The sequence below is a fragment of the Scophthalmus maximus genome, chromosome 7 (genome assembly GCF_022379125.1).
Source record: "Scophthalmus maximus strain ysfricsl-2021 chromosome 7, ASM2237912v1, whole genome shotgun sequence".
NCBI classification, from domain to species: domain Eukaryota; kingdom Metazoa; phylum Chordata; class Actinopteri; order Pleuronectiformes; family Scophthalmidae; genus Scophthalmus; species Scophthalmus maximus.
This window is the reverse complement of record NC_061521.1, coordinates 11,409,079-11,423,539: the sequence shown is the minus strand read 5'-3', so window position 1 is coordinate 11,423,539 and position 14,461 is coordinate 11,409,079. Positions and strand designations below refer to the sequence as shown.

At 44.1% G+C, this 14,461-nt stretch overlaps 3 protein-coding genes across 7 annotated transcripts in view; 2 read left to right on the top strand and 1 right to left on the bottom strand.

The window, feature by feature from the left end:
• Window positions 1-88: 88 nt before the first annotated feature.
• LOC118315674 (parapinopsin-like) lies at window positions 89-2,695 on the top strand. The gene is made up of 4 exons (XM_035643137.2): window positions 89-774; window positions 1,203-1,531; window positions 1,690-1,935; window positions 2,088-2,695. The coding sequence occupies exons 1-4, from the start codon at window positions 423-425 to the stop codon at window positions 2,241-2,243; spliced, it is 1,083 nt and encodes a 360-aa protein (XP_035499030.1). The 5' UTR covers window positions 89-422; the 3' UTR covers window positions 2,244-2,695.
• Window positions 2,696-4,939: 2,244 nt separating this feature from the next.
• Window positions 4,940-7,431, top strand: LOC118315409. The gene is made up of 2 exons (XM_035642674.2): window positions 4,940-6,463; window positions 6,810-7,431. Exons 1-2 carry the CDS (start codon window positions 4,940-4,942, stop codon window positions 6,963-6,965), a joined length of 1,680 nt encoding a protein of 559 aa, XP_035498567.2. The 3' UTR covers window positions 6,966-7,431.
• A 258-nt stretch (window positions 7,432-7,689) lies between these two features.
• Window positions 7,690-14,461, bottom strand: part of LOC118315703 (potassium voltage-gated channel subfamily D member 2-like) — a 33,006-nt gene continuing 26,234 nt past the window's right edge. For 2 of the 5 annotated variants that reach the window (XM_035643183.2, XM_035643182.2), the window contains 4 exons: window positions 13,009-13,171; window positions 11,371-11,469; window positions 10,077-10,297; window positions 7,690-9,064 (listed from right to left, as the gene is read on the bottom strand). In XM_035643183.2, coding sequence (XP_035499076.1) covers window positions 8,887-9,064; window positions 10,077-10,297; window positions 11,371-11,469; window positions 13,009-13,171 — 661 coding nt within the window. In that variant the 3' untranslated portion in view covers window positions 7,690-8,886. The other 3 variants (XM_035643185.2, XR_004794914.2, XM_035643184.2) reach the window with 3 other exon arrangements.

Below are 14,461 nucleotides of genomic sequence, written 5' to 3'. Positions count from 1 at the left end.
TTTGATTGGATAATTGTACTGTAATTAGATTTAATTTGCAGGTATGAGTAATGGACGTGTAGTGTGAATCAGCCTTTTACTTTGCTATGGAATAGGTTGTTTAACAAATTGAAAATTGATTTTGATGTCAAATTGACCTCTTGTTAATAACTCTTCCAACTTTTCTAATTACCATTATAGCAGCTGGTTTGTTGGGATTACTCCTCCAAATCGTGTTAGGGACCAATTTCCCATATTGCATTCGGGGCTTTCTCCACCAGACAGGTGCACAATCTGAGATCTTGCAAATGAGCGAAGCCGAGTGGCTGGACACGGATCAGAAATGATAAGATCGACAACGCCGTGTCCTGAGCTCAGCGGAGTGTCTGTAGGCTTCAGTCACTGGCCTCACAGTGGTTCCACCTGGACTTGATTCAGGCATCATGGACAGCAACAGCACGCCGTGGAGCTCCAGCTCCCATACTCCCTTCAACCACGCCGAGATGGTGACTGTGGTGCCCACCATCTTCCCCCGGGTGGGCTACAGTGTACTGTCTTTCCTCATGTTCATCAACACCTTGTTGACGGTTTTTAACAACTGCCTCGTCATCACGGTGATGCTGAGGAATCCGGCTCTCCTCCACCCGATGAACGTGTTCATCCTCAGCCTCGCCGTGTCTGACCTCATGATAGGCCTGTGCGGCTCCTTGGTCGTCACCATCACGAACTACCAAGGCAGCTTCTTCATTGGCCACACGGCCTGTGTGTTTCAAGGATTTGCGGTCAACTACTTTGGTGAGTAGTGAGACGGGAGAGTTGCTCTCTCTGTACTTGGATATCTGTCATCGTGAAACATAACCTTATTCCTTCAGATTACCCCTGAATTAATGTTCTGGGCCTTTGTTTGTTGCTTCTTGAAGTAGTTTTTATGTTCACAGACGAGGTCTTTCAAATGTTTGTTTTTTTGTTGTTTTTTTCATTGTTGTCTTTGGAATAAAATAAAAAGTTGATCTAAGGTACGCACGTACAGTAGCTTTTTCCGGATCTTTCAACAGCATTTCATGAGAGATTTGTTTAGCTGTTATGGAGATGATTGAAATGTTCTGCATGACAAACATCATCCCCTAAGAAAGACCTTAACCTGCCATTCAATGTCTAGAAAAAGCTATGAAGTCAACCTTGCGGATAGTTTTTTTCCTTTTTCATGTGTTTCCTCATCCCAGGTTTGGTGTCTCTCTGCACTCTGACCCTGCTTGCCTACGAACGGTACAACGTGGTGTGCAAGCCGAAAGCTAGTTCGAATATGAGCATAAGGAGAAGCGTCATCGGGCTGGTATTTGTCTGGGTCTTCTGCTTGTTCTGGGCCGTGGCTCCGCTATTCGGCTGGAGCGCCTACGGACCCGAGGGAGTCCAGACCTCCTGCTCTCTGGCCTGGGAGGAAAGATCGTGGAGCAACTACAGCTATCTCATTGCCTACACACTCTTCTGCTTCATTTTCCCCGTCGTAGTCATCATCTTCTGTTACTCCAAAGTGCTCAAATCCTTGGATAAGGTGGGTTTGACATGGCTTCAGCATATTTATCACACTTTTTACACCGTTAAAACAGGATGCAGAACTCACACCTCCGTCCTCGTCCGTTTGCAATCTACCACCTACAGACTAAAACAAATTGTTAGCTTTTAATGGGGGTCAAATTTTTCCTCTTGCAGCTGAACAGGAGTGTGGAGCTCCAGGGTGGGCGTTCCAGCCAAAAGGAGAATGATCATGCCATCAGTATGGTCCTGGCCATGATAGTGGCCTTTTTTGTTTGCTGGCTGCCCTACACGGTGTTGTCAGTGGTGGTAGTTGTGAACCCGAAGCTCTACATCCCTCCACTGGTCGCAACCATGCCCATGTACTTTGCCAAGACCAGCGCCGTCTATAATCCGGTCATCTACTTCCTTTCCAACAAACAGGTAGGCAGCTCAATTGTGAATCTACTGTGGAACCAAGATGCAAAGGCTGCGCGTGAACAAAGATAAGAAGCACTAGAAATACATATTTGTGTCTGAAACAAATGCTTATATATTTTCCTGACAGGGTGAGTTTGTATTTCTATGTCCAACAGTTCCGTGATTCCGCCCTGGAGGTGCTGTCATGCGGGCGCTACATTCCCCATGGACCCAGCAGCGTCACCATCAAGATGCACTCCTTGAACAGGAGGAGCCGACTGATTTCCTTGAGCAGGAATGTCAACATGCAACACAAGGTTTTGCCTCTGTGACTTTTCTCCAGCAAGGACGGTTGACGGTTGCCAGTGTATATTGGTGCCTCGTCAAGGACACAGACCTGCACATCCACATTGCTCATGTCTTTCAGAGAGGTCTTTGCTGTATACTGATGAGCACGGAGTTGGCTCAGAGACTTGTAGCTGGTTTTCAGGAGGTCCAGAAAAGAACAGGGAAACCTTTGGAGTAATGTGATTCAATACAATAACACTGAAAAAGTTCAGATAGATAGATAGATAGATAGATAGATAGATAGTCATTTTACTGAACTGCATTATATTGCAGGGTGTTCCTGTAGTTATTGCCCATCACTTTTTTTCTAAAACAATACAAGTTATCATCAAACATGGTTTTATTTCTGTGATTTGTTTGGATCAATAAACTATTAACTTTTCCAGATTGATGTTTGCAGGTATTTGTGCATGTGAGCGATGAAAGAGAGAAGTCAGAACACTCTGAAATTAATGTTTTCATTTGTATTCAATTCATTTATGTGCATGAGACCGGGCAGGTCGAAAGCAGCCACATGGCAAAGGGAGATTGTGAAGAAGTCAAACCGTTGACTTTTTGTTCATAAATAAAATGTACTGGACCTGTTTTTATGTAGTGTGTGAAGACATTTCCCACTTTCAGAAAGCTACTAAGGTGATTAACGTTTTCAGGGAGTTGGGTAATGAAATATTGATTCATATAGAAGAGTGTGCAACCCTTTTTATATTACAAGGCATTTTTCTTGGAGCAAGTGCACTGATTTTTTTGTGAGATATACAGCACAGTGCCTCGTCCTTTGTAATATTATTATGCAAATAATTAAAAAATTAAAGTCGGCAGTAGCCAGCTCCATCGTCCAATCAACACTGACACCAAATTTAAGTGGACTTCTGCTGCACAAAAAACAATATTACATTGCTGCAGTGTATTGTATATTGGCATTATTTAACTTCTCAGCACGTGTGAATACAGGATTAACTCATTACAAATATTTTTCCTTCGCAGGGAAACACCAAACTAAATATGCTCAAATGATTTTTTGTATACACACACAATCAGATATGAAAAACATGGGGATACATTAGGGTGCACTTGCTAAGCAAGCACGCTGCACCCCTCAACCCCTGTTTGAACAGTGGTGGGTCAGTCAGACAGTAAAAAAGACTTGTCTTGGTTATCCCGCCCTGTGGTCTGCCAAGCCTGTACTTGTATTATTTGTTGTTTTTTAATCTTTATAGACGGTTCAGAGGGGGATTAAACAGTTCGGAGAAAGATGACATAATGACAGTCTCTGGGCCTGAGTCTCACATGGCACACGCCATGTCAGCCCACACTGAGCCACCGGAGCGAAGACTAATGTGCATCAGTGAATAAAATGAAGTGGAAGAACACAATTTAAGATAATTTTGACTATGGAGTTAGGATTATTATTATTATTTTTGCCTATTTAATTTATTTCATTGCTGTTAGGTTAGTTGGTTCCGATTCTTCTTTTTTAGAGCATTCTGTAACTTTACACAATAGCAGTATAAACATTTGCAGTAACGTCAGTGAATATGACAATCTATCTATAAATACATCACTCTGACTGGGACGGGCAGGTTTTTGAGACTCCATGCACTCACCACTTATTGATCTGTGTAATGAAGCAGAAATATATTGGGCTCTTGTAATAAATACTTCTGCTTAAGACACCCACAGTCTCTGTCTTCCTGATTCCACTGCATCAATTTGTTTCAGTACATGAACTGTAGTGTTTTGAGTTGTGATTTTGTAAACATGTCAGGCTTTTTAAATTTGTGTGGGTTTATGAGTAAAAAAAAAAAGGGTCAGGGTGAAATATTGTTCAACTTCCTTTTTTGCCCCGTTCCCTCCCACTCTTGCTTGATTTACATAATGTAAATGACAATCTTATCCTCAACAAGTTGCTTATTGTGTTGTCCCACTTTATGGTGTCCTAAATGATTTACAGTTAATTGTTAACACCGAGAAGTTCAATAACTTACTCTTTTCCCAATATTCCTGTTTGTATCTCTATGATTTAGACTTTAAGAGAGACATTTGATCATTCTAATATGTGGGCTGGTCAGGGGGGGGAAATGTATTGTGTTGATCTAATCCCAGATTTGGCATAGTCCATAAGCTTTCAGATCTGAAGGAAAGAGCATTTCACACTTTATCTGAAAACAGGATTACACAATGTCATGCTATAATCCAGCCGCATGGCTCCCATTATTTCCTGAGCCAATTCAAGAACTCCCAAGTCATCCATCTGGCATGTCTAATGCAAAGCTTTTAACCTTTGTGTGGGGCTACTGTATTAAATGAAATGGATAGCCGTTCGGTTCACACTCATATGCCTACACCACAGTATCATACCACATTTCAAAAAGTTGGATATCAGGATTGAGAAAATAGGGACAATGCTGCGTTTCCTTTAACGTTTCCATCCTTTCTTTCCACTCGTCTCTGCTGCTAATACGCAGCACAGTTTTTAATGAATGTGAACAGTGAGGACTCCCAGGTGGCTCCTGGTGCCGTGGAGTGATAATGAAAAGGGCGGATACTCTGACGTAACTTGTCCAAGCTCCAGGTTCACCCATTAATCTTAGTCATTCAGCGGAGAATCACTTGTCTTAATATGCGTTCGGTCAGCGAATCGAGATACAGAACTAAATATGTCGGCTCTTTGAACTTGGAGATGAGAGCCGCGCAGGCACCTGCATGGGACTGTAGGAACGACACCGTTTGGGAGGAGTACGTTGACATCACCTTTGTGTTGGCAAACAGCTTGATTCTACTGGTAACTTCTGCTGTGGGAATTTGTGCAAATATTTTTGTGATCATTGCAGTTTATCACCAAAAATCACTGCAAACTTCGATCAATGCACTGGTGGTGAACCTGGCAATCATAGACATTCTGCGGTGTGTGGTTGACTGCCCCATTCTCTTAACCATCGTCTTGGCCGTGCATCAGAACGGACATGTGGACGAGATGATCTGTGAGGCACAAGTGGCCTCTTTCTGCTTCAGCTGCTGTGTCCAACTGTTAACGCTGGCATGCATCAGTGCAGAGAGACACCAAGCCATTGCACAACCCTTCAAAACTAGTCAACGGAGAAAACGGATTACAGTGCTGATTCCTCTCACATGGACCGTGGCTATTGCGGTGGCTGTTTCTTGTCTTTTATTCGTGAAGGACTCACCAGTGTTCATCAGATGCAAAGGATTGCAGGGGGATGTGTCCACCTCGTATGACACCTTCGGACTTTACATGCTGTTCCCGCTGTGGGCAGCCTGCTTTGGTGTTATCATTGGCTTCTACGCTCGCATATTTGCCATTGTGAGATCACACAATCGCAAAATATTTGACAAAGGCACTGTTCTACCTCCCAAAACACACAAAGCGGAAGATAAACAAAAGATCGAAGAAACCACAGTTGCGGAAAATGGAAAGTCTGAGCAAAACCAGACTCAGGTGGCGCTGGTGACACAAGCTGCATCGAGTGCATCGAAGAACGATTCCTCGACCGTTCTGCTGACCTCAACGAAAGCTGCACAATGTGCGTCCAGTTCAGAGAATGCGACGGAATTGAAAAACACAGTGGGAATAACCGACTTGGAAACAGAACAGCCGTGCCCTCCTGCAACGCAGGCGGCAGTGCAGACTGACGAGGACCTGTTTAAAACAGAACGGTCCAACCCCTGCACCGCAAGAGCTGAAGCAGAACCGTGTAATGGAGGTGCTGTCGGCCGTGTTCAGAGCTCAACCGCAGAGCCACCGGAGGTGTCCAGAAGTTCTAACACACAAAACCAAAGCAAAGAGAAAGTGACAATTGTCAGAGCAGCCTCTGAAACGACCGAAACCAGCCCCCATGTTCCCTCCGAAAATCCTGAATCCGCTTCTGCTTTAGTGATCGAGCCGAAACAAGCAGAGAGGAGCAATGGTGGAGAAACCCCGGCCGCTACCGCAGATCACGTGTCCTCGTTCCCCGCAGTGTCCGGCAACGCGACAGAAACAGGAGCCCCCAAGCAAGACGTGGAGGTGGAAGGCGCCGTTTGCATGATGCCTTCAAAGGCAAGCAAAGAGAGAGCGAACAAAAAGAAGGAAAGTAAAATGGCCAAGCGTGCCGGCTACATAATTGTCACCTTCCTCTTATTCTGGTTACCGTTGATCACAACGGTCCTGGTGAATTTTGTCGCTCACAAAAACAAGAACACACAGGTGAGTGATTGTTGAAGCAAGGATGCAACTTTACTGGCACCACTTTGTGAGTCAAACAAGTGCAACACAGAGAGCTTCTCGACTACTTCGGACCCACGACCCCACTCTTAGCTCCCAAAACACCATGACGGAGGTCATGATGCAAATCTGAGCATTACATCTCGAGTAAGATGCAAATTGGAATCTAGTATTTGCAAAAGGGCAGGGGTCAACATGGATATGTGTGTGTGTGTGTGTGTGTGTGTGTGTGTGTGTGTGTGTGTAATAGCTGATAACATTACACAAAGTCTATCGAATGACCTGTAACATATTTATTTTTTTACCTCTCTCTTATTTTTTTTTCCAGATAAAGATCATTCAGGATGTGGAGATCCTGTCAGTGTCCGTTTCCTGTATCACATCTCTGAGTGACCCGATAATATATGCCGCAGTGAACCCTCAGTTCCGCACAGAGTTTCACAGGCTAAAGAATAAGGTTGAATCCGCATTCAGTAAGAAGTGACAATATTTCCACTTCTGTCTACCTTTGAGAGACCAAATTCAATATTCACAACATAACCGATTATTAAATTGGCTAACATTTGTCATATTCTTTGTTCAAATATTAGCTAACTTAAACCCAAAGTGTTTTTTCCTTGGGTATAGGAGGTCTTTGATTTTACACATCCTCTTAGATTTTACGCAGGCTGACTCCTCAGCAATTACTGAACGCTGCAGAGAAGAGGCGCCGCATGCTGTGAGAAGCAACCTGGGCCGACACAATCAGCTCAGCAGGGGGATGCTGCTGAGCTGTGTGTCAAACAACCAGTGAGGCCTGCCGGTCGGTCTCCGGGGCCCCTGCAGCCAGGACCCACCACTGGGCCAGTCAGGTCCTCACATGTCCTCCAGCAGCACCTCATTATTATCCCTTCTCTGCTATAAGTGATCCTCTTTGAGCCATCAGGGGGGAACTTTATGGAATCCATCCTAACTGTGTTTTAGTTTAAAAAAAGACATGGGTCATTAAATGGATGTTTCAGTAGAGCTACAGTATTTATTCTATCCACTCCACCAAATGCACAATCTGTGATCATTTGTGCCCCCCCCCCCCCTCCCCCTTCATATATTTACTCCATGACAATATTTGTATTTCATTAAAAGCAAAGTGTTGCAGAATTTACATAACATACCAGCCTCGCTGTGTTTCCTTTCTCCAATCGCATTTTGACGGACAAACCTCCAACAAGAAGAAGAGACATACTTTAATAAAACAGAATTTTGCAATGACAGCATGCAAATCCTTAGTTCAACCAGTTAACAGACAGAAACAGTATGCCAACAACTGTCAACTAAATCTAGAAATAAGAGGAGCCAACTTCAAACGCAGCTGATAAAAGTTCAAACTGAGATATTTACAATATGAAAAATGTACAAAATGGCCCTTAAACACAGTGACATCTAACTAGTCTTTCTGTTGAATGTGGTGATTTAAGAATTTATGTTCAACCTTTTGTCATATGGTTTTCCAGGTCAATGTGTGTGTGTCCACATTAGGGTTAGTATTAGTCAAGTGTTGCAAAGAACATTCACTTACATTTCTACCTTGTAACCTAACTAATGTGTACCCTGTATTTTGCTCAATATCAATTATTAATTGATGGCAATGGCTTTGACACAGATCCATATCAGAATGTCAAATATGTAAGCTAACACAGATTTTGTCATTATGACTTTCACTTGCACATTTCACAAACATGTCAGGATGCTTAGTATATTTTACTCATCGAGCGATGACATCAACCAGTCAGTTAATGAATATTCAACAGGGTTAGGGGAACAGTTATTCATTCCTGTGGATTTATGTTTTCGGAATTTACAAGTTCCTTGTAAGTGAGGGGGCCATTAGAAACCAGTTAATTCTTCTTCTTTTTTTTTTGGAACAATCTATTTAACAGGGTGGTGACTGAAATGAATGTTTCTAATGCGTACAGAGATTGTTTTAATATTCACAAATATGGCCATCGGGTAATGAATATGTGTGCTTTGTCATCAAAGGCCATCAAGCATGACCTTTGAACAACATCTTTTTCTCCTCTGAATCAGAAGACAACAAATACACCTACATTACATTTTCAAAAATAAAGGTTTTTTTTCCTCAGTATGTTTAGGCAACAACGATAACCACGCAATCCCAAACACTTCTTTGCTCTTCTGTGCTTAATGCAGCAAGATCTGCTGGTCGCTTTTATTCCAAGGCAGCCGTCCACATCATTTTAATACCATGCAGCTTTTACACATCAGATGAGATCACTACTTCAAAAAAAACCCAGACCTCAACTAATCTTATAATCCCTCTAGATTATGGCAGGTTGATGCTCGGTGGTCCCTCTCCTCAGCATCTGGTGCTTCTTGAAACCAGTTAGCTGATGAGATAAGCATGACATCTACAAGGCAGATACTCGGACAATGTTGCTCTGAGAGTATGCGGAGGTGGTTGTGGAGCCGTCCCTGTCTGATGAGGTCACCACCGGGGCAGATAGGCGGACCATGGAGGGAGTGATGTAAGGTTCGTCACATTTCAAGGGCACAGTCCCATCGAGTTTGGCATTCAGGCTGGAGCGGCTGTAAAAGAAAACACAGGATGAAAGAGGGTGAGAGGCCTGACCTTGTGAATGTATTACACAAAGCCTGCATCACCTGAGTCCTTTTATACTGTACATGCTTAGACTCTATAAAAGCTATTCTTTAAAAAAAAACAGCCACATTCTTTGCACAGAGGGATACATCAAAGAAAACTGACTCAACTGCTCATCAAGGTGCATCTCAATTTTCAGTGTGGACCACAGTATATTCTCTACATTTTCATAATCATTTTTTTTTTGGACGCACATGCATGAACACATACAATTTCTTTTTGTGTGTTTACAGTATGTTCTCACTTGCTGCATGTGACAACACAGACAGAATTATGATCATTTTGTATAATGGTTAGGAATCTCATGAAAAAGAATTTGTAATGTCACCCGTGTATGAACATTTTCACACCAACATTAATTGGTATCAGTTCACCCAATTTATGAAACAATACATTTTCTCACTTACACATTGTGGTCTCAAGAAATGCAGCTAGTTTAGGTTTTATTTGCCCCCTTTTCTTCCTCGATTTTCAGCTTTAATAATTCTAGCTGGAGGTGGATGGAATTCCATTTGTGCTGCTTGTAAAAAGATTACATTCCACAGCCGCTCCTCTTTGTAGCTTCAGTGCCCTTGTTGCTCTGGATAATCCAAAGAACAAGCTGTCAACAGTTTTCACAGTAGAAAGTAGTTTCACTGGAAATCATCACAGTTCTGTGGATTGTCCAGAGTAACAGGAACACCGTCTCTGGAAGGACATGTTGTTTTTCCGTTTCCCCAGCGTTTCTAAACCTATTCGCAGATACATCAGAAAGTATTTCTGCAGAAACAGGATTTTCCATATAATTAAGCGAACGGGCCATTTAAATGCTGTTTCCTTTTTTCCCTTTAATTCCCCTGCATGGAATCAACAAAGTTTATTTTATCTTACAGGAACAGTTGCTTACACTACATGCATATGTGAGAATGAGATGAAAGAAGTGCAAAACAGACCGACTACCTGTTGACAACTGGCCTCTCTCTTATCTGTATGGTGCTGAGCTCCTGGTTGTTTGTGCTTGGCAGGCTGAAGCTGCTCTTCTTCCTGTGGCGCCGGGAGCAGCACGAGCTGAGGCCGCGCGGAGACGAAGACAGCGAGGAGGCGCGGGAGCCCGACTTGTTCACCACAGAGATCTCCACGCAGTTGGCCTGAAATGTCTGCTCGTCCACAAACTCGTGATTCTGCAGAGGGAGACAGGTGGAAATCTGCGGTCAATGTTGCACATGAATCACCCTATTACACCGATGATTGGCTCCGTTAAATAATGAGTAAAGATGTTTCACACTGAAGACTAAACAGACTGAACAGAATCCACGGCAAAATTTGTTTAATAATTGGAAGCTTAATCATCAAGGGTATAGAAAAATATTGGCCCAGATGTCCATATTAAGTGCCATCTGTGAAAGCGTTCACAACTGTTATCCCTGTGACAAATGAGCATGACTTGAAGGTCAGCCTCCAAGGATGTTTCAGACTCCGCCAGCAGGTGGCAGGGTGACACCACGCAGCATCTGACGCCATGCCCTGAATCGGGCCTCCTCTCTTATACCTCGGCTGTCACTTCTGCTCTTCTCTCTGCCATGATCTATAATGCACACCATGAGGAGCCTGATGTTCACGTGTGCGCTGCCATCTGAATGGCATGGAGCCTGTACGGAGATTTTCCCAGACGACAAGAAAGCCTTTTACTTGGGGAGAATCATCTGTGAGTAGGAACACTGATTTACCGCCTGCCCATGTCTCTGTAAGGGGTTTACAGCTGCAAGTGTAAAACTCGAGTCACAGCCAAACATTAAAGACTCCTACACCTCTAAATTATGGATGGCGTAAAATTAAGTATGCTGGTTTGTTTGTTAGGTATAATGTTTCCGTCTGTGAGAGTCATGTTATCTTTAGCATATCGCTGGCGAGGGAACTCAACATTTCCCAACCCCATTTGCTGCTATTTTGAACTCATATGAAACAGATTCTACAGTTTGTGGCTGAGAGAGAAAGTTATTGGTTTCTCTTTGCAACACACTGTAACAGGCTGGCACAACTGGTGATGCCGCACAGACTGACGGGGTAATGCAATGTAGCATAAAATTTGCCTTTTAAAATGTACTTATTTATTTTTACAGTGAGCAATTATAAACTGTGTAACGTCTGTTACCAAGAAAGAAATGAAAGCGTGTGTGTGTGTGTGTGTGTGTGTGTGTGTACCCAGCTTTTAAGTCCTACATAAAAGAAAGGGAAGGGTGGGGGTATATTTTACCGTGGTTTTCTCCAGGCAGTGCAGCAGGTGGTGATGCTGGATCTCAAAAGGAGGGCTGGCGGCCTTCGCCACAAGGGCTTTTCCTGCCTCCTTGGAGGCCTTGGAAAACAAAGTAAAAAAAACAAAAAAAACAGTGTAGATGAGCAGGCTCACACTCTGAAAAGAAACAGAGTCTCAGGCAACAGCAAGTAGCTCGGTGATGTGGTGGAGAGTACGAAAAGCAGAGGGTTGAAATGCTCTGTAGCACGGCAGTCAGTCTACTGAGAACCTGGTGAGATGGGGATGTTTTAGAGATGCACACAGACAGTGATACGGATTACAACATGTTTCACTGATCGACTTGCTACTGATAGACTTGCTTTTGCCATTCTTTCGCTGATTTATTGAGAAGGACCAGAAAAGTCAAATTAGAACTGAACTCATTTCAGTGCAACAGCAGTGGGCACACCTAGACACAGATCGAACAGACTGCACCAAACACAGCACGGATTCCAGACCACAATCACACCACAGACTTTGATGAAGCTCTGCACGGCTCTGGGATGGAAGGTATGTTGTGTTAGTCTGCACTACGACCTGGATGCTCAAGAAATAACACACAGAACACACAGCAGATCAGAAACAGAGTTTAGAGGAGATGCAGGCTGAGCCGACAGCCTCCATAGGCGAGCTACTGTCCAGGGAGCCGTAGGTTCCCTCCTTCCCCTCCAAACCCTGTTGGACAGACATGCAGAGCTCGGTTCATGAGTCAGTGTGACTGGAATGGCTGTGCTCCAACAGAAGGCAAGTGTGCCTGCCTGGCCCTCCTGCTGTATGGACGGAGAGAGAGAGAGAGAGAGAGAGAGAGAGAGAGAGAGAGTGTTGAAGAAGCATGTCAATGCTGCAGCTGAGAGGTGTGATGTAGAAGAGAGGGCGATCACACTGAAGCACTGGAATGACAGCAGCCCCTGTGTTACAGCATGAGAAGCCCCCTCCCCTGTGTGTGGTGGCATGGACCCCGAGCAGAGCGGCATGCAATCGTCAGCGGGGCCCCGGTCAGTCAGCCCCCAAGCCGCTGCTTGGCCTCGTTACCTCCTTCAGTGAGTCCATCAGGAGCCCATTTTGTTTGTAGCGCGTATAGGCATTAGTGCCTCGCATCTTCGTAGCACGGATTCTAGCAAGCCGAGTTTTCTGTTTGAACAAACAGACCTCTGTTTTAGCCTCTGACGCTTTGCTGTCACACTAATTGGCTCTGTCTCTCTCTGGCAGCCACAGTATTTAGTAGGGAGAGGCTATGCTGCAATCTACTATTAGGAAAATCTGCATGAGAAAACACTTAAAAGAGAGAAATGCACAAATTGCTACTGAAAAAGCTGCCGACACAAAACTCTTAAGATCATTTGTTTGGTCATTGTCATTCCCTCTCTTATATCTCTCTCCCACTGAAACATATTCAAGCAAGTTTAGCCCACCCAATACACACATACACACTGAGGCACAATAAAAGATTAATATTCGGCAAGATAGAGTTTGCCCTGTCATCCTGTTACGTGTCGATAAGACGGGGACAGAAGGAACGGGCAAAGGGAGGCAAAATAAAGCAGAGAGAGAGAGAGAGAAACGGGAAGAGAGAGGCAGAGGGAGGGGGAGAGTCAGTACCCTCTGTGCTCGTCGCTTCTCCGCCCGCTGGCTTTGGTGGTAGATACGGCTGAAGTTTGACACTATGACAGGGACAGGCAGGGCGATGACCAGCACCCCGCTCAGAGAGCATATGGACCCAAACACCTTCCCCACGATGGTTTTTGGCACCATGTCGCCGTACCTGAAACACAGAGAACAGTCCACGGTGAGCACGCTGGGGAAGAAAAACACCAAGGGAACATGGTCTTTTTAAAGAAACCGCTCCGGAGGCTCATTCTATCGTGCTAAGTTGTCGTGTGTTTAAAGTTATTTTTCGAGAGTCTTGAAATAGTCACTGTGACCTTGGATTATTTCACAACTTCAAATAAGAAGTCACACATTTGAAGAGGCTGAGGAATAAATAGGACTTTTGTGAAGTCTCTTCTTCCTGGCCTACTTTCTACGCGCCGTCGTGACGATCCTTTTTTACAAAAGCCTGTTTCATATATAATTACACACCTGCTGGCACCGGCTAATGCTTTCACGTGGTGACCAAACGTGCCACATATCCCCCGTGACCTCCGTTGGCCAAACAGCTTGTGAAAGATACAGGGAGTAGTATCACATGGAGTAAAAGCAAAAGGGGACGGGGAACAGTGTGATGCCAAACCCTGGAGAGATCATTTGGGTTCGTGGGGCCTCGGCAACAGCCACTTTGGTGCTTTGTCCTTCTTCCCCTCGCCATAATGGACCTTGAATATTGAATGTAGATAAATGGCGAAACCGCATTTTAACAATTCAGGGTAAAAAGAAGAAACGGCTCTTTGGAAATTTGGCACGCCAGTGGTCTAAAGCACAAGCATGCCATTTTCTTTAACGTCATACAAATGTTGAACAGGCTGCATTCAGCATGAACTGATTAATGGTTGAATGTGTCATATGGGACTGAATCATCTCCATTAACGAGATTAATGTGCCTGTCTGCTCTCAGACAGTCGCACCAGGCTGTGCTCAAGGTAGAGCTCAAATCAAACTGTCTTCATGATCTCACTATCTTTACATTAGCAGACACCTCCAGTGCCACTTACCAGACATTACAACCTTGGCTAACAGGCTCAACATTTATCCACAGTTATTCGGTTTTCCCACCGAGTGGTAATTATCATTCAAACATCATAAAAAAACAAAAAACATAAGGCAGCAAGTACTGATTTCTCTAAGGCAATTAATAGGCACAGGCCTGCAAATTATACACACACATCATTTGAAGATATCCAGCATGTCCATGAATACGCCTCTGCTTGTTAGGCCACAGGCAGCACTGCGGTTTCAAAACAGTGGAAATGAATGATTGAGGGCATGTGTGTTTTCCTTGTCCGCCACGTATCCCTCTCTGCGCTGTGGAGGACCAGCAATCCACAGGATTGCAGGTGGGTGAGATGAATGATCGAGACCCTAATGCGCAAATGACCTGAGAAGACCATTACCTCCA